The following is a 19,309-nucleotide window of genomic DNA, read 5'->3' as shown; positions in this document are numbered from 1 at the left end:
TTACTTTAAGATGTTGTCCCAGATGTTGTTGAATGCCGATGGATAAATGAAACAACTGTGGTAGTCCAATATTCAGATTATGTACACCATTTTGACTTTTTTAAAATAAAAAGTAACCGGTATGTTTATGTATTATTTTTTTTACTTTGGCAAAAATTCTTTCTACTTTAATTTACTTTTAAAAGAAAAGAGCCAGTATAAGGTAGTAAAAAGATGCTGGGTTTAGACAAACACATCCAGGGTTCAAATCTCTGGTTAGTGATAAAGCTCAGTGGGTTTATCTTCCAGCCTAACTTTCTTTCACATAATTGTTGTGAGGATAACATTTGCCAGGGGTGGGGGTGGGGAGCCATGTGTACTCTGTTGAGCTCTGTTTAGGTGAGATATATTAATAAACGTATTGTATAAGTTTTATGCCCCTGGAGATTTTAGAGACTTGCATTGTGAATGAGGTTTTTATGGGTGCACCATTTGGAGAATGCACCTCTCAGGTTTCTGATCTTAGAGACACAGCAGGATCGGCTGCATCACCAAGTTCCTTATGGGGAACTTGATCACACAGCTGATCCATGCAGAAAACAGCACACACAGTTGTAGGAAGTGCAGCACAAGTATGTTTCCACTAATATATTGAATATGCAGTTGATTCATATATCTTTCTCTCTCTCTCTCTCTCTCACACACACACACACACACACACACACACTTATACAAAGAGAACTAGCTCAGTAAAGCAGCTCCTGAATCTCCTGGCATGTCTTGTTTGCTTTTTACTGGCCTCTGTCAGTGAACTTGGGTGTGTTCTATATGAACTGCCTCATTATGAGCATCAGGCAGTGGGGGTGGTGTCAAAAATGAAATTGCATCTTTTGCAAACCCAGGCATAATTTCAAAAAAAATGTGCTTTGACTGGAAGGCAGGGAAATCAGTTCAGCCATCTTATGTCAGCTATAATAGGAATATTTAATCATATTTGGTTTCTTTCATTATTTAATTATAGTCCCTCCCCCACCCTCCCCAACCACCTCCCTATTTTCCGACAGAGGATGTAAGTATCTAAGGGTAATGCATAGAGAAATCTTTCAGTATGAGAGTTCTATTAATGTAAATAGGTCTGTTTAGTTATTTCTCAAGAACACTTAATGAGTCCTCAGTATGTAACTCATTAGGGCAAATATATGAATTCATATGTCAAAATGTAGATTGCAGCACTGCAGCTCTTGGCATCCATTAAGTCCATAACTTGTTCACATTGACATGCATTGTTAATCAATACTTGAAATGCTGCAGATGTCAGTAATGTTCATATTTAGTACAGCAGCCATGACAGTATGAAAGTTGCTAGTAGAAATCTAGGCTAAATACTGTGTCTCAAGTATTCTTATTACCTCTAGGCTACAAGTTAATGGCTGTCTAACTTCACTGCCCCATATATATTTAAGCAATAAGGCAAATAGGGAAATACAAGGACACCGTACTGGTAGCACATTATATTACAGTTTGTTTAAATATATTGGATTTTAAAGGTTTAAGGCAAATAGCAAGCAGTCGCTTCATCTTGTTCTAAATTAACAAGTCCGTGTCACATGGTGAACTGTGGTGGGCAGAGAACAGTGCAAGTATGTTATAGGGAAAATATGATATCCATCCAGTTGTTGAAGATCTGCTGCAAACTTATTTGAGCTCTTGCTCTCCTGATGGGCAGGATGCCAAGGCTACAATCCTATACATACTTGCCTGGAAGTAAGTCAGAATTAACTTAATGGGACTAATGTCTGAGTGGAATGTGTTGAATTGTGCTGCACGATTCTCAATTCTGCCACCACTGGAATATTTATGAACAAGACTTTCTAGCATCTGGCATATACTCTGCATTTTATAAGTTCCATGAAAGGCCCTTCAGACATAGTATAATAGTCAACAGAGGCTGTGAGGGGAGTGTTGTGTGATTCTTGGATATATTAAGGGAAATAATGGAAGTTTGTAGACTGTTACTTGCACTTGGTTCCCATTTAAATCAATAGGACTTAAGTCATGACTAAAAACTGAGAAGAATGTTCATCAAGGATAATATGGTGGACTGTAGTGACCTGATTGTCAATGAAATAAAGAAACTTAAATATTTTGGTTTGCATTTTAAAATATATACGTATGTATAAATTGGCTAACATTGTCTTTTAATGGTGTATCTATGTGCATTCTGTATAGTATGGATAGGATGTATATTTCTTCATATTGATGGTTGAAATGACCATGATGACCAACAACATGATACTAAGTCATGAATGTTTGGCTCCATTGATAACTAACTTTTCATTTGTCCAACCCAGAATATTCAGGATTATTTCAGAAAGTAATGCTGTTCTCTGAACTGTGTATTTATGTTTTAATGTTTAAGGGTTCTCTTACTTTAAGGGGTTGAAAACTGGGGTTATGCTTGGGTATATACATCATCATCCCCACCCCAAAGTCTCAAGTTAGCGGAGCACGCCTTGCGGGATAATAGTTTTTCAGCCTCAAATGCGTTTGCTAATAGAACAGCATTGTTGCTGCCCTTTGAATCAGTGGCCATATATATATGATCTGCTATCCATAATTCTTTGGGCCATAGATACCATGTGTCTTACACATCTTGAACATTGGAGTCATGTACACAGTGCATGTTACTATGTACTTGAAAAAATATATGAAGTATTGCAAGACACAGAAATTGCCCTACATGTATGAGTCTGGTATAGCTTTTATATTTTTATAGCCTTTTTAATCATATGATCTGCCAACACCTATATACAACCGTCATTTAGATATATAGTTACATATAAGTATAGCCCTCATAGCAGAGAACACCTAAATGTGTGGCTGGTTTGGGATAAAGGCTGAGAGCCACTTCACACATGACAGTTTTACCATTATAAATACCTGTTTTAGGCTTGTTCAAGGTGCATGTGCTAGCCCCGCCAAATTTTGTTTTTTTCTTTTAACAGATGATTCCTTACCCATACCCTAAGCTGCTTTCAAAATTGATATCTATCTATCTATCTATCTATCTATCTATCTATCTATCTATCTATCACATTGCTCCAGCAAAGCCCAGTAGGTGTACCACAAAATATAACAGCAAAATTACATCAAAGATTAAAACACAGTTAAGGTGTATCTCTAATCTGGTCCTTTGGGGAAAATCTTAGACTTCTGTTTAAGAAAAGGGAGTCAGAAATTCCCTTAAACATGTAGTTCATAGAAGCATGAGTTGGAAGGGAACCCAAGGGACATATAGTCAACTCTCTGCAATGCTCAGATATTGAAAGTTCAGATATTGCCTGTAGTTTGAACATTTTGCTTACACACTTTTATGAGTTTAAGGACAGCTAATATGACAGGACAATAAGATTCTGACTAGCAAACCTTCCTATGTCAAGAGTACAAACATGGTATTCAGCACATGTGATGGTACATGTGCTAGCTGATCCCAATCTCAAAAAAAGTGTGTTCATTTACCTTAAGGAACTTGGTGTTATTCTAATTAGGTTGTACTGATCAAGCATCTGTGGATAAGTCTTCACTGCTTTGTCTTTTATATCAGTTTCATAAGCACACAGTGACTTTCTACCCATAGTTGTTACTGCTATTTCTTTTCTATTAAAGGTTCATCATCAAAAATTATATGGTTACATGGAGAAAACAATGAAGCAAGTGACATATTAAAGGGCAAAGGCATCAGCTCTAGTTGGGCATCAGTTCCAGTTAAAGGCATTAATAACCTAGGGAACACATGCTTCTTTAATGCTGTCATGCAGGTAAGAATTAAGATGCACCACCGTATTCTGAAGTACACCTATATATTTCATTAAGGCTGCAGGTTGCACTTATTTTTGTCTTGGGTTCCAAAATATGCTGATAAAAATCTGGTAATGAATTTCCCTGTTAGCCTTCTTCTGCTGCACTGGCTACCTAGGACTGCTCCATCCTGTTTTCTGAACTTTCACCTGATACTAGGCTACATTTTCAATTATTTTATATTACTTAGCAATATATCAGTACCTTTATTCTTGTAGTAGTTGCATTTCAAGGGGTAGTGGGAGATAAGGAGAAGTGCAAGGACCAACTTTAATTAAACTGTAGCACAAAGGTGATCTACTATTGCAGGAGTTGTGCTGCTCTTTTTTATTATTTTTTAAAAGTCAAAATAAATGAGCTCCTAAATGGAACAGAGGAAGAATAAGGAGAAACATTGATCTAAAGATGTCATCTAGCTGATCTATTTGTTGAGTGAAAAAACTATGATAATTTTGAACTGAGCAGCTAGTGTAGAAGCAGTTTTGTTGCTGCTAACTGTGTGACCAGTTAGAATTTGAAGTATGTATTTTTAAAATGGCAGTTTGCAGAATCTGAAACTTGAGGGAATTTCGAAAGCAGTTTTTGATGTGGCATAGGCAGCTGCACATTAAAGAAATGGTCAGAAGCCTCGCTGGACATATGTTCTGAAGGAGCTCTTTGGATTGTGATTATACTACTGCCATTAAGGAGAATTATGCTTGCCACCGTATAAATTCACTTTCAATAATAATTTGTTAGAGTAGTCCAGTTAACAATTAAATGTCATCTATAACCTTTTCCTTCCTTTTTTCTTTAGAACATGGCACAGACACACTTGTTAAATGAACTAATGTGTGAAGTTAAAGAAAAGGGGACAAAGCTTAAAATTGGTCAGAGTCCTGCATCTCAACTGGTAAGCATTTAGTGAGAAATGCTTTGTGTGAAATATTCAGAGGACCCTCCTTTGGGAATGGCATTGACTGGACATTGAAAAATGATAGTGGTGAATATATTCTTGACCAATTTAATATTTATTCAGTGATCACGATATCTGCCTCTACTTTAGTTTTTAGACATATTGTTCTATAAAATTAGTGACTGGGGTGATGTTCTGCTAAATTAAAAGAGAAGTGTGACTTGAGTTTTGCTTTCCAGCTTCCTGTAGTCGTCTGGTCACTGTTGGAACAGGATGTGAGACTAGATGGACCTTGAGATTCAGCAGTGTTCTTACTTCTTAAAGCAGAGGTTTTCAACCTTTTTGAGTCCAAGGCTCCCTTGACCAACTACATTCTTAATGTGGAGCCCCTGTGGGGCTCAAGAGCCCAGTTATGTCACCCCTTGTATGCATAGCTGGCAGCCTCTCACCTTTTTCAAACCTCCTCTCCTCTCCCCACTCCTCTGCCACCCTGCTCTCTGAGCTGCCCTCCCCCCCCCGTCCCAAAGAGAGATGCCTCCTCACACTGCCCCACAGTGGCCTGGGAAGAGGATGTCTCCAGCCTCAGTGGCCCAATGGAGGCTAGCCAAAGGTGAAGAATGTGAGGCCAGCACCTTACCTTGGGTGGCAGCAGCGGGTGCTGCCGGGTGTAAAGGCTCCACTTCAGCACTGGGCACTCAGCTCCCAGGCAGGCTTTGCACACAGCAAGCACAAGAAAGTGTGGTTCCTGCTTGCCTGCCTGACCTCCCACTTGTCCATTCCCTACAGCAAGGGCCGACTGACTGGGCTCCTGCTTGCAGCTCCTGGCAACCAGCACCCCCTGGCCAGCACCAAAGGCACCATTCACCTGGGGAACTTGTAGCCAGGACTGCTGCAACAAACAGCTGTGCAAGCCTTTAGGAGGCAGAGACGCAAGAGGGCATCAAAAGGAAAGAGGGACAGAGGCCAGTGTTGCCTGCGGCACCCCTGACCATCCTTCAGGGCACCCCAGGGTACCACGGCACACTGGTTGAAAACCACTGTTTTAAGGAGAAACTGATGTCCAATTTTGTCTCCAAATAACATTTCAACCCACATATGTCTTTTTCATGCTCAGCTCTAAAACAAAATTAAAAATCACACTTGACTTAAAAAAAAAATTATCCTTGTAAAATGTGTTTTAGTCTATATATTGCACTTCCTTATGTTGATAAATGGCAAGGCATGTTAAATCTTGCTTTGTTCTTTGTTTGCTTGTTCAAAATGCTCACCAAGTAGACTGTCCTCAAACAAAATGCTATATTTTAAATATTGTTGTTTAGTCGTTTAGTCGTGTCCGACTCTTCGTGACCCCATGGACCAGAGCACACCAGGCACTTCTGTCTTCCACTGTCTCCCGCAGTTTGGTCAGACTCATGTTGGTAACTTCGAAGACACTATCCAACCATCTCGTCCTCTGTCGTCCCCTTCTCCTTGTGCCCTCCATCTTTCCCAACATCAGGGTCTTTTCCAGGGAGTCTTCTCTTCTCATGAGGTGGCCAAAGTATTGGAGCCTCAGCTTCACAATCTGTCCTTCCAGTGAGCACTCAGGGCTAATTTCCTTAAGAATGGATACGTTTGATCTTCTTGCAGTCCATGGGACTCTCAAGAGTCTCCTCCAGCACCATAATTCAAAAGCATCAATTCTTCGGCAATCAGCCTTCTTTATGGTCCAGCTTTCACTTCCATACATCACTACTGGGAAAACCATAGCTTTTACTATACGGACCTTTGTTGGCAAGGTGATATCTCTACTTTTTAAAATGCTGTCTAGGTTTGTCATTGCTTTCCTCCCAAGAAGCAGGTGTCTCTTAATTTCGTGGCTGCCGTCACCATCTGCAGTGATCATGGAGCCCAAGAAAGTAAAATCTCTCACTGCCTCCATTTCTTCCCCTTCTATTTGCCAGGAGGTGATGGGACCAGTGGCCATGATATTCGTTTTTTTGATGTTGAGCTTCAGACCATATTTTGCGCTCTCTTTCACCCTCAATAAAAGGTTTTTTAATTCCTCCTCACTTTCTGCCATCAAGGTTGTGTCATCTGCATACCTGAGGTTGTTGATATTTCTTCCAGCAATCTTAATTAATTAATTTAAATCTTTAATTAATTAATTAATTATACAAATTGTTTTTCTTTACACATGAAGTGCCAACCTTGAGAGATTTAGGGTTCCCACCTTTTCCTAATTTTAATTAGCTGTTTCATCAACTGTTTAGTTTACATTTATAAATTAAGAGGAAATACTGTGAATTAACATCTGATATTTATTTTGATCCTAAAGGAACCTTTGGTCGTGAACCTTTCAAGTCCTGGGCCACTGACTTCAGCTATGTTCCTGTTCCTTCACAGCATGAAAGAAACTGGAAAAGGGCCTCTTTCTCCCAAAGTTCTTTTCAGCCAGCTCTGTCAAAAGTAAGAGCAACTTCACGTTGGTAGCATGTTTCACATGCATGGCACTCACACGTTAAATTTGAAATGCTTTGCCTAACATAATCCTTTTTCTTTAGATCAGTAGAAATTTATTATGGCGTATCATGTTGAAATAAAACGGCAATGATTTTTATATGAGTTTTTCCCTCTTAACTGTTAGGTTATTGAGGAAAAAAGAAAGAAATTGATGATTCTTTCTATAGCAACTGTTCTGCGTCTGGTACTAATTCATCCACTGTTAATTTTGTTAGTGTTGCAGCTGTCAGACGTTTTGCTAAGACAGATTGTGTGCATAGCTACAGGGCCCTTCTGTTTGTTTTCCACTATTCTGAATATTAGGGATGCAGACTTTTGACTTATCTAGAGACTTAGTGGCTCACACAACATTTATGTACTAAGAGGACATAAATAATTCTTTTATTTGTTACGGCTGGGTAATTTTATCAGTGGAAGAAATTGTGAAGCCAGGTATTATGGCAGTACTCCTTGCTATTAGAGTAGATTTTCAGCTGAATTGGAAGGTGGAGCTTTGTTTCTGCTTGGTGTGCTCAAAAAATGCAGTTAGTGGCGTTTTTAAAAAACCCAAACTTGTGCTTTAGCATTGCTGGGTAACGTTTTCTTTATTAGCAATAATGTAGCAATAATTATGGTGTCTTGTAATTTGGAGCTTAGAGAAGCCAGTAGTTTGTAAGAAAAGGAGAAGGTCACATAGTGGGCAAAAGAGGAACTTGTCTCATCTTGGTTCTTTTTCTGGATAACCACAGATGGCTCAGATTGAAAAACACCACCACTTAGTATATGTGTCACTTCTTTTTGCTGTAGATAGTTTTTAAGGCATCAGCTACACAATCCTATACATCTGTAAATCATATATACAATTTTCAGCCTCAAGGCCATGCTCCTTCACAAAGAACCTTCTATGGACTGCATTCTAGTGGTGGGTGGTTCCACAGGTCAAGTGGGTAGAACAATGTATGTAGGCAGAGCACTCAGGAAAGGCATGGGAACAGGGCCAGAGAGAGGTGTGGCTTAGGGAGAGCACTGAGAAGTAAATAGAGATCTGAAGAGTTTCATTTAGCTCTTGGGCCTGAGATTCTCCACTATGTTTACTTGGAAATAGGTGCCACTGTTTTAAATGGCGCTTACTTCCTAGTTACATACATTTAGGATTGCAGCCTTAAATCTGTGGCTTAAGATCTGTGAAGCAAGCTCTGCTGAATTCAATGAGACTTTTGAGCAAACATTCTGGAATTCCACCGTTAGATGCACCTTTTATAAAACTGTTATTTTGCTGGACAGAGGGCCTTGACAGAAACCAAGGGAAGTGTCCAAGGATGAAGTGGGGCCAATGGGTACCATTTTCTCGTATCCAGAGCTAAATAAATGAATGGGAGGCATTTCTCCCCTGCCCCCTCCTTCTCCATTAATTTTAAATTTACAATTAATAGGAACAGGATAATTTCCTATTTTTAGAATTCTATTACCCTGCCTCTCTACAATTATGTAGGGTGAGGTGCTGTTAGTATACAACTACTTTTAAGTTTCTAAAATATCTACACTTTTAAAAAGAAAATTCTTAAGCATGTTTTAATGTTTGTAGTTCTTGTAGTTTGTAGTTCTTTCAATCCAAGAAGGCTATCAAAGATTCAAAGGAGTTTCAAATTCTATCCTACCCTATGTAAATGTTTCTTCATTGTCATTACCTAACACACCATTTGTTTTTCTTCCCATAAATTTGGGATAGGAAACTTTTGACCCGTGGGTCTGATTAGGTTTGCCAGGCCTCCCTGTTTGGTCCACAAGGCCACTTCATCCAAGCCACACTCATCTTCCCTACACCGTACATCATATATGACATCACATGTGTGGCAGGTAAAAATCTGGCTCAGGCAAAAGAGAGTTTGCTGGCCCTTCTGAACAGCTGATTAGTGGTACCTACTGTCCAATCTTGGGGGTATGGTGGATAGTTATCTCCCTTGGCTCTCCTGGGGCCAAGTTTTAAAGTCAGTTACTTAATATCACAATGACATCAGGTGACTTTTTTGCCCTGCACTTGCACAGCACCTTTCAGACAAGAGTCTTGCTAAGCCCCTTTCAAAGCGCTTTGCAGGCACCACAGATCAGCTCATTGGCAGTGCTTGCAAACCCTTTTTTGGCTGAACTGGTCTTCTACCTTCTCCATGTGGTTGTGGCTTGTCTGAAACAGCCTCATGGACCACATGGGGAGGCCTGGCAGACCTGATTAAGTCCAATGGCCAGAGGCTCCTTGCCCTATCCAAAGCACTTTGGAAGGGGCTTATTTTTGGGTCCCACTAAGCCCATTTCAAAGTGCTGTCTCGCGGAGCACTTTGGAAGGGGCTCTGCAAGTGAGGGTCAAAAAGTAATCTAAGATCGTTGTGACTTTAAATATTTTTAAATTCTAAGCTTTTTAAATTCACTACTAACTCGAACCTGGCATACTGGTGACATACTGTATTTCTTGTGACATACTGTATTTCTTGTGATAAACCTTTGGTATTGATATCGCTACAGTATTATTGTCCGTAAAAATATTTATCAAAACTTTCCCACCCATTCTTAAGTTACACCATTAAGTTTTCAAGCTATTTGTTTGATGAAGAAAAACATTGTTTCTTGTTTTGCAGATCAGAGTATTCTGGTTCTTTTTCTGTTTACCTGTTTCTATGCCTACCATGATGATGCTTGGTTGATGCAGTGAAATGTTTGTTTAGTTTATATCCTGCTCTTCCTCCCTGAAGGAGTCCAGGGTGGCAGTCTTGACATTTAATTTTTTCCTTGGAATTGATAATTAACAGTGCATATTTTGTTTAAATGTACTGACAATCGAATCATGAAAGTTTTACCTAAAATAAATTCTCCTTCACTTAAAATGAATAGATGCTATATCTAAGTACTGGCTAAATATTTAGGTGTTATTCAAAACAGTTCTGTTTTGTACCATGTTGAGCATTGAGATGGTAGACTTGAGTTGCCATGACATAGCTGTCACAGTTGTCCTTCACTACTTATGGCCATTAACAGGAATTCAACCTGTTCTGTCATTTATACTGCTGACACTGTACAACAGGTTGTAGCGCATTGACACTGGCTTCCATATGTTAGCACATCTGTGAACGGTCAGTTCAACCAACCATCTTAGAGTCCTCCACTTTTGCCAAGGATCTTGCTTGGAGCATATTTTCAAGGAGACAAGAATGCACATCTTTTAGTTGTCAAATCTGAACATATCAATGCTGATTGGAGCTTTTCTATTTCCCCTTTCCTACACACTCTCCCCCACTCTTCTTTCTTTAGCTTTTTTGACAAAGGTTTCCTGTAGAAATCTTTCCATTTCTCACTAAGAATTTTAGTGCAGTATTGTATGTTAATAGACGTTAATATTTATTGCTCATAGGCCTTAAGCAACTGGCTTAACCACGAAATGTCTTATTTTTAAACTGCTGTACTTTTGTCGTTTTATATTGAAAAGTGTGCTGATTACACCTTTATAGTATGTGACCTTGGGCCAGCCTTCATCTCTCAGCCTGCCCTAGCTTACTTCACAAGTACTTGTTGTGAATAAAATGGCCGGGGGGTGGGGGGTGGGGTGGGGGGCAGAGTAAAACTGAGGTTTTTTTAGAGGAAAATGTAAGTAGTTCCAGTAGAAAGTGTGTTGATGGCTTGTGTCACAATAAATGGCAGAGAAGATTCAGAAAATGTTCTGCAAGGTGTCCTCTTTTTCAACTGTAGGTGAGAAAAAGGGAAAACTTCAGAAAGAAATACTTTATGAGAAATTTTGGGCTAGCTCTAACATTTTTCTTCTTGTATTCACTAACTGGTACAATTGTATAAGACCTTGACAGAAAAGGCCTTGGTTGGGCAAATGACAAATGAAATTACTGTATACAGGACAAGTTGCTGACATACACTGAAAATTCTGCTGCTGCTCCTACTGTTCAGAACATCTCTCCTTAGGCTAAAACAAAAATTGGAATCAGTTCTTCTAATTTTATTAAAAGGTGGAACAGGCCAAAGCAGGAAATTCTTTCTTTCCCCATGACTTCAAGTTTTATTAAATATCACCATAAGCTGTGTTCTGTCAATTATACTCTGGATTGTATATCAAGAGGAGGGGACAGGCGTTGTGCATGTGTCCCATTCTACTTCTCTACGCAAATAAGTAATGGCTTTGACATTTACTGGTATTTACAAACAAGTTTCAGTTTCCCATGAGATAGTGCCTTTCAGGGGCAGCTTAGATAAGAATGTATAGTATTCTGCAGTAAGAATTACTGTTTGTTTTAAAACTGACCAGACTCTGAATATAATATTTCAGTTTAAGAAATCAGTCCACCAAAGTCTGTAGCTGATCTGTGTTTAGGTCTAAAATAAATAAAGATCAAACTTCTGTAATGCTTTCTGGCCTCTTCACCTTGAGACAATACAGTACTTACTTGCCATGGCTAATCACTATTTATAAGCCTTATACATGTATCTATCACATTTGCATTCTGCAGTCTTGCTTGGACAGACCACAGTTAACAATTTATTGTGAATGCACCTAAGAGGACGCTTTCACTACTCTGTATGTTTGCTGGGGGGGGAGGGGGGAGCAGGCAGTGGGGAATTTGATCCCTCCCTTTGTGTTATGTCTGAACCAGGGATCATGGTTTGTTTTAACAAACTATGATCAGTACGTCCAGTTTGATTACCAGGAAAGCCTGGCTTTGCATGGCTTCTCCCTAGCGCAAGCAGGAAAGAATGAAAGAGCCCACTCACGTGTGATTATTATAAACCATCAACTATATTTTACTATTATGTGTGAACAGGGCCACAGTCTTTTTATGGAAAGTTAAATGTTTTTATAGGAACAATGCTGGTAATGGTGAGCTAAAACCTATTCTTAATTTTCATTAAGCACCTGGCACTGTGCATCTAAGACAGCTGCACTAATGCGACAATACTCTGCTGCTCTTTCAGCAAAGAAGCAAGCTACCTGCTCTTCTACATATTGTAGGACTTTTAAGATTAGCCTTCATATACTTTATAATAGTTGCTGTATAACCCTCAATATACCAAAACTCAAGTACCTTTAAATATTTTTTACTGGAACTAAAAAAAACCATGTCAGTATGTGTTCAGGGTGAAGGTCTGTAAATTTCCAGCATTTATTCTAAAATCGTAATGCCCTGTGGACTGTCCTTCTGAAAATTGGCTGCCTGGATAAATTTGTGAACATCTCTGCAGATTTAAGATCAGCCATTTGATCTCAGAGGTGGTGGGTTGGTGGTTTTGGCCATGATTCCAGCCTTTATTTTTTGTCATAGGAGCAAATGGCAGCCATTTACTTGTATAGGAGAAACTTGACACCACTGTGATAAGGTTGTTTCTTTTCTCAAACGTTGCCCCTACAGTTTTTAGTTTTGTTGCCTCTCAGCTATGTCTCATATTGAAATCTTTTTGAAAAGTAAGCAAAGCTCATATGCTTTCCACCTCCCTTTCGCCTTTATATATTCCTGTTTCTTGCTGTGGTTTTCTCTTTTTGGCCATGGTTTTCTTTTGCTTCCTTAGCAAACACACATTTGTATATAAATTACCTTATTTAGAAAACGTATGATTTTATTATTGAATCTGCAAACTCATCTGCTAGAGACGTACTCATTTCTTCTCTCCCGTTTTGCAGGGCTCCTCGCTTTAAGGGATTTCAACAGCAGGACAGCCAAGAAGTTCTCCACTATTTGCTGGATGCAATGAGAATAGAAGAGACAAAGGTGATATGTTTGTAAATCAATAAGTAGGCAGTAGACTTAAATTTACATTTCAACTATTTTTTGGTGCTCTGATGTGGTAGTTGAGACAAGCAGAATAGACTCTTAATCTGGGTTCAAGCCCCACGTTGGGCAAAAGATTCCTGCATTGCAGGGTGTTGAATGAGATGATCCGTGCGGTCCCCTCCATCTCTGCAATTCTATGAGTCTATATTAAAGATATTACTGCATGGAGAGGACCCCTGGACTCCAGGCTCAGCAAAGTTAACACATCTGTGCAATAGTAGCAAATATGTGTCTGTTTTTGTTCCTATTTAGTTGTATTCATGTCTTCCTTTGTTTAGAAATCTGAGGGCAATTTAACATAACGCTCCCAGTAATTTTACACCTCCTTAGCTTCAGTAAGGTCTGGCTACTCACCAGGTTGTTTGCCATAGCTTGTGGAATCCTTGGTTTGAAGCCACAAGTCTTAGATGTCACTGTACAGTGTAAATAAGGACGAGAAAATCTTACATGGCCTGAGTCAATGTGGAAACTGCTTTCTTTGTCCTGGGATCTCCCTCTAACTTGTTCAGCTGGAAAATAAACCAATGTAATGGGGTGCACATAGTCCTGTGTCACACAGTCCAGCTGTGTCATCATCACACAACATGTTTTGCTTTTATTGAAATGCTCTTTGTGTATGGTGGACAAGGTTGCTTACAATATGCTTTGGTTTTGCATGTACACTATTAGGGTGTTGGAGTATAAAAGTATCCCTAATGCTTAATTAGCTAATAAAGTTATAGGTTAAACATAGAGGGGAAATATTGAGATTGTTGCGTGAGCACTTCAGACATGCTGATGCTTTAGTTTAGAACCAAAAGTAGAAATGGGGGAATTTTTTCCTGTTTAGGTATTAATTAGATATTAATTTTCACAACTGATAGCTTGAAACACTTGATCGCTTTGTGCAAAATTTTATAGCAAGAAAACGCTTGCCTATAATAGAATGTTGGCCAATACTATGTTAGAATAAATAAACCAAAATTAGCACACACCCTTTACTGGGCCTTAAAAGTTATTTGTTTATTTCATTACCTTGCCAATAATTATGCATTCTAGTCTTACTTAAACCAGAAAAAGAAAAGCTGCGTAGAAGTTGTTTCCTAGTCCCATTTCCACTTACGGACAAACAAAGCTTGATCCCACCCCTGATAACAATTAAACCCATGTTTTGCCATAATGGTGGAATAGTATGAACTGGGAATTTATCACCTCAGGCATCACAGCAAGGGACATTACTAGTAAAAGCTCTTGGGATTTCCCCCCCTTCTCCCTTTTCGATTTTATAGATGTGTGACAAACTGAAAATGTCAGATTTGTGGATCTGGTCAATCTTGTGAGCCGTGACAGTTGTGCCAGTCTGAAACAAAACATGAGCAACATTGTCTGTCATGGGAACCCCACAGCTGTTAATCGTGCTATTGTTAGAGAGTGTCACTACCATGTGTTTTGTTTTTTATTTGAAGGGATGCCTAGAGCAATCTGTCTGCCACCAGAATCCTTTAAAACTTCCTGTTTTTCACGCTGCTCTTAAATGTATTTACTCTGAGTGTAAAAGTTTAGACCAGTCTTCCTAAATTGCCAAATAGCCACGTTTTTCACTTTCCCCATATTAAACTTTTATTTCTGAACCATCTAGTCTGCATAAATTAAAATATAATTTTTTAAAAATCTGATCTTTATTTTTTTAAATAAAAAATCTTCTGATCCTTTAAAATACAATAATATAAAGACTATTTTAAACTAAAATTTATGACAACTTTTTTTTTTTTTTAAGTGCAGGGAGTCTCTATTGCTTGTCGATCCTGCATTTTGTTTCCTGTTAAAGTGCTTTCAAATTTTCATTCATGCTGATAATCTCATTTGTGGACTCAGAATGCTTCCTTATTCCCAAACACTTGGTGTTCTTTGTATTTGCATCCTTCTAAATTACATTAATGTATGCAAGTGAGCCTTTTTTGAAAACGGCACAGCAAATGGAAATAGTCAATACCACAGTCAAAATTGCATGTTGTCTGGTTTTTTTTCCAGCACTGGAGATGCTTCACACCAGGGCTTGAAGTATTTGAACCCTGCTGCTAATTGATTAATGTCTGATGCCATTGTTAGCTGCACCCAAACCCTTCAAAGACTATGTTTTCTTTGACCTAAATAAATGGTTCAACGCACTCATCCCAACAAAAAGGGAGTAGCTTATGGCCTTAAACCCATTTATGGTATCCAACTTGCTGAGTTATTTATTGATTAGCCCTCTTTAGTATATTGTTGGATTTAAGATGAACAAAGAGCTTGAGGCACTGGGAGTTAATACACTAGCCAGGTCAGATACTTGTGAAGTAGAAGCTGTTACTTGGTTCACTAGTGATGTAGTTAATATTTTAAAATACATTTATCATGGTACTTCTCTGTTAAGGTGTATAAGTGGAGCAAGTACATCATTTCTAAGTTAGAAATACAATTGTATTTTTTTCCTCTTCTTTTCTGATGTTGATACTGACACATCTTATCAGCACATGTGAGGAATGAGTTTAGAAAGGCCCATATCTAGAATGCCACTGCATAGTAAAACATGACTTAGTTGGAAGATACTTAATGTTCTTAAATGTTTGGCTACATGTGGACTATATAATTAGATTTTCATTGAATGCCATGTTCATATATGTTTTAGCTATAACGCCCCCCCCCCCAACATTATGGCTTTATTTAATACTTAACATTTTCTATTTTCAGAAGTTCAATTGTGTGTGTGGCCTCACTCTTCCTAACACAATTGTTAATTGTGCTAGGGGGGCATCCCTAAGGATTGGAACCATGATGTATGGGGAGAAGGAGTTAACCTTTCCACTCCCTCCCCAGTAGTCCCAGTGGAAATCGTATCCCCCTGAAGTCATTATAAGTCCTAGCAATAAAGTTTCCATTGACTCCGATGGAATCTTCCCTGGCAGGGCTTAAAGGAGGTTCAGTGTGTGTCTGTGTATTTTATTTCAATCTGGACCACAGTGGGGAAAAGAGCTAATCTCTGTCCCGCATGCAACACAGGCCCAATTCTGATTGCCTTGTCTCTCTGCTGTTTCTGTTGTTTATATAGAGAGAAAGCTGAAACATGTTAAATATATTCATATACATTGAGGCAAAAGCAAACTGGGCACTTTGGTTCACACTCTTAGCCATTATACCATACCAGTATTTTTTTTATAGATTCTATGTCAGGCACAGGGAACTGGTAGCCCTCCAGCTGCTGCTGAACTACAACTCCCTTTGCTACCAGCCAGCATGGCCAGTGGTCAGGAATGATGAGAGTTGTAGGTCAACAACATCTGGTGAGCCACAGGTTCTGAGCCCTGTAACAAATACCCCATCACCAAGATACCAGGTTGACTTTAATTACTTTTGTCATTGTCCTGTATGTTAGAAAGCTGGCTCAGTAAATACAGCTGCATTTTTCCCATTAAAACAGTTAAATTAGGGCGGCAATTTTGTTGTCTTCTACTTGGCATTTCAGGGTTTCTTCCATGGCTTTTTTAGAGAGGGAAAAAGATAATCATTCTACAATTGTGTAATCAGTTTGCTACTTGCCTGAAGAAACATAGTTATCTTTGAAGTGGGGCAGCTGATGGATACCTTTAATATTAACAATTTAAGTTTCAAATTTACTAGCAATGTATAAAATGTAAGAGGCTACATATTTTTGACAGTACTGTCAAGTGTTCTTCTTATTTGTTGTTGTTTGTTCCGTTTAATATATTTCACTGTCCTTGCAAGTTTGAATTTTTGACAAAATATGTGCTGAATGTTTCTTACAGCGCATACAAGCTGCAATCTTAAAAGCATTCAATAATCCAACAACTAAAACTGCAGACGAAGAGACAAAAAGGAAAGTCAAAGGTATTTAGCAAATGTGCCATTGTGTTAACTTGCACAGAGTCTGGTTTGAGTTTGCTTTTGCAAATGAATTGACTATGAAATATTGTATTCATGAATATATAATTTCATTCAAATGAATCACACTGGAGGTTCCGTGTGGCTTTTTCAGGGCTTGTGCCTATTATTCTGGTGCCATCTAGTGCGCATGCAAAACACTCCCATTGATCATTTTGTTCTACACTTGTAACCTGATTCTCTGATCTAGCTATGATTCACATAGCTAGGTTGTCTTCTGTCTTTAGCCCTCTGTAAAAAAATATATATGGAGAAGCTAGAATTTTAAGTGGGTCAGGAAGTCCTGCTCACTGCCCTCTACTCAAGTATACATATTCTAATTAAGTTGAGGATTCAATTTGGGGAAGGCTAGAGGAGTAAGGAATGGAAAACACCCTCCCCTTTTTCTCAGCCCTTGGAGGATGAGTCTATGAAGTCTAGTTCAAGGCAAATCACCACTTAGAAACTGTGGCATTAAGCTGTCCATAAATTACCCTGTAAGACAGAGATATAAGGCTGTAACCTTATACGGCCACATTCCACATTTACTGGGAAGCAAGTTCAGGCAAAACCAGCAGGACTGCCTTAACAGCTGCATAAGTCAAAATATCAAAGCACACATACGAAAAACATGAGCTGGAATATATTTTTATCTATGAATTTAAAACACAAGCATTACGATTTATGTTAAAGTATTTGCTTTTGATATCTTATTACAAGTTACTATGGAGTCTTGTTTTGAATACGAAAACCAAAAGTTCCTCTCCCTGCCCCGCAAAGGAGTCTGCCTTAAATGTTAGTTCTTTAATACTTAAGGCAGACTACTCAAGGAGGAAAAACATAGTGGGATCACTCTGAAGTGCTGTTGATGCTTTGTATAGCATAATAAAATGTCCACTGTGTAAGAGTATATGGATAGGTATAGTCATATTTTGCATTTTAATCCCTCGGTTTGAAATACATGCTAAATGTTTTATCACTCTCAAAACTGTATTAAGGACTGATGAATGGAAATGTTTCTGTGTTGATAGTATTGCAGATGTTTACTTACAATGCACTAATTGTTTTAAGAAGAAAATCCTAGAATGAATCGTTTTTAGAATGGATGTATGTGTTTCCTCCTTTAAAAAAGGGTAATGTTTTTGCAGCATATGGAAGAGAGGGTGTGAAGATGAACTTCATAGATAGGATCTTTGTTGGTGAATTGACTAGCACTATCATGTGTGAGGAATGTGAAAATGTAGGTATTCTGGAATTTGATTTGTTAAAGTAAAAGATCACTTAATGATTTGAATGTACTGTGTTTTTTTATTTACTTCTGTACTGTCTGTTTTATCAATGTCTTGCAATAGTATATTAGAAAACAGATTATTTCAAAGTGCAACCCTTTAAATTTCACTTTCATATAGAGAAGGGAGTTTCATAAAAAAACACAACCCTGATCACCTGGATAATTTTAGGTTGGAGATCTGAATTCTAATACTGTAATGAAAGTAAGATCAAAAACTAATTATGCATTAAGTATAACATATCCCTCTAGCTGCCATGTAGCTGCTTCCTTGCTTGAAGAAAAACTAGATGTTCTCCTCAGCCCTTCTGCAGGTTTGTAACATTATCATCAAAGACCTATAGGTCTTTGTGTGTGCTTATACATTCTCTTCAGGGTTCCTTAGCTAGTTCCTCATGCACAGCATGGAACTAAAAATACCATCTACAGAAAATACTAATATCCCAGAAGCTGTTAGTAGTGCCAGTTATAAATGGGGGTGGGTTTTTTTTGGGTGGTGAGGTCTTTTGACAAAATTCTTTCTGTGCACCCTTTTCCCTAACTGGGCATACCTACCTCCTTGCTACTGTTTCCACTACCTGTTCATTCCTCCCTCCGGATTGTTTCCACCAATTTCAAGAAAGCGTGTGTGTGTGTTGGGTGGGAAAGGTATGCGAGTCCTTCTTTCTTCCCTAATTTTCCTTTTGATTCAAGAGCAGTTAAATAGGAAGCAACAAGAGGGCAAGAGATTCCAGGGATTGGCAGAGGGCCCCCGCTAGGCCATGGGCCTCAGTTGTTGCCCAACAATGTTGATCCCTGAGGCTGGCTCTGGGTGATAGGTAGACAGACAGACAGGTATAGACAGTTGTTCAGTAGCCTTATATAGTTCTACCAGCTGACAATATATTGGTTTTCATATTTTAGCAAATATGAGATATTCCCCAGTGTGGCAATTCCATTATAACTTTCAGTAGACTTGTTGTTTTATAATATCAATCTAAATAAGTACGTCATTGAAAGACTTAAATCTTTCTATAGCCTTTAGCCCTGTCCCACAAACTTGTTCACACCACCCAGTTCCACTCCAGCATAACAAGGGACAATTTTAATCAT

General features: G+C 38.6%; 1 protein-coding gene across 5 annotated transcripts in view; it reads left to right on the top strand.

Annotated features, from left to right (window-relative positions):
• Positions 1-19,309, top strand: part of USP45 (ubiquitin specific peptidase 45) — a 59,108-nt gene that overhangs the window by 20,581 nt on the left and 19,218 nt on the right. For all 5 annotated transcript variants that reach the window (XM_080999950.1, XM_080999949.1, XM_080999948.1 and 2 more), the window contains exons 6-11: positions 3,646-3,797; positions 4,634-4,729; positions 7,050-7,180; positions 12,882-12,969; positions 16,815-16,896; positions 18,078-18,169. In XM_080999950.1, the coding sequence (XP_080856076.1) occupies positions 3,646-3,797; positions 4,634-4,729; positions 7,050-7,180; positions 12,882-12,969; positions 16,815-16,896; positions 18,078-18,169 (641 nt within the window). The remainder of the gene's footprint in view (positions 1-3,645; positions 3,798-4,633; positions 4,730-7,049; positions 7,181-12,881; positions 12,970-16,814; positions 16,897-18,077; positions 18,170-19,309) is intronic.

Source organism: Podarcis pityusensis (assembly GCF_964106645.2).
Source record: "Podarcis pityusensis genome assembly, chromosome: 3".
Lineage (NCBI taxonomy): Eukaryota > Metazoa > Chordata > Lepidosauria > Squamata > Lacertidae > Podarcis > Podarcis pityusensis.
Note: the sequence above shows the minus strand (reverse complement) of the source record. Positions and strands in the feature narration are given on the sequence as shown.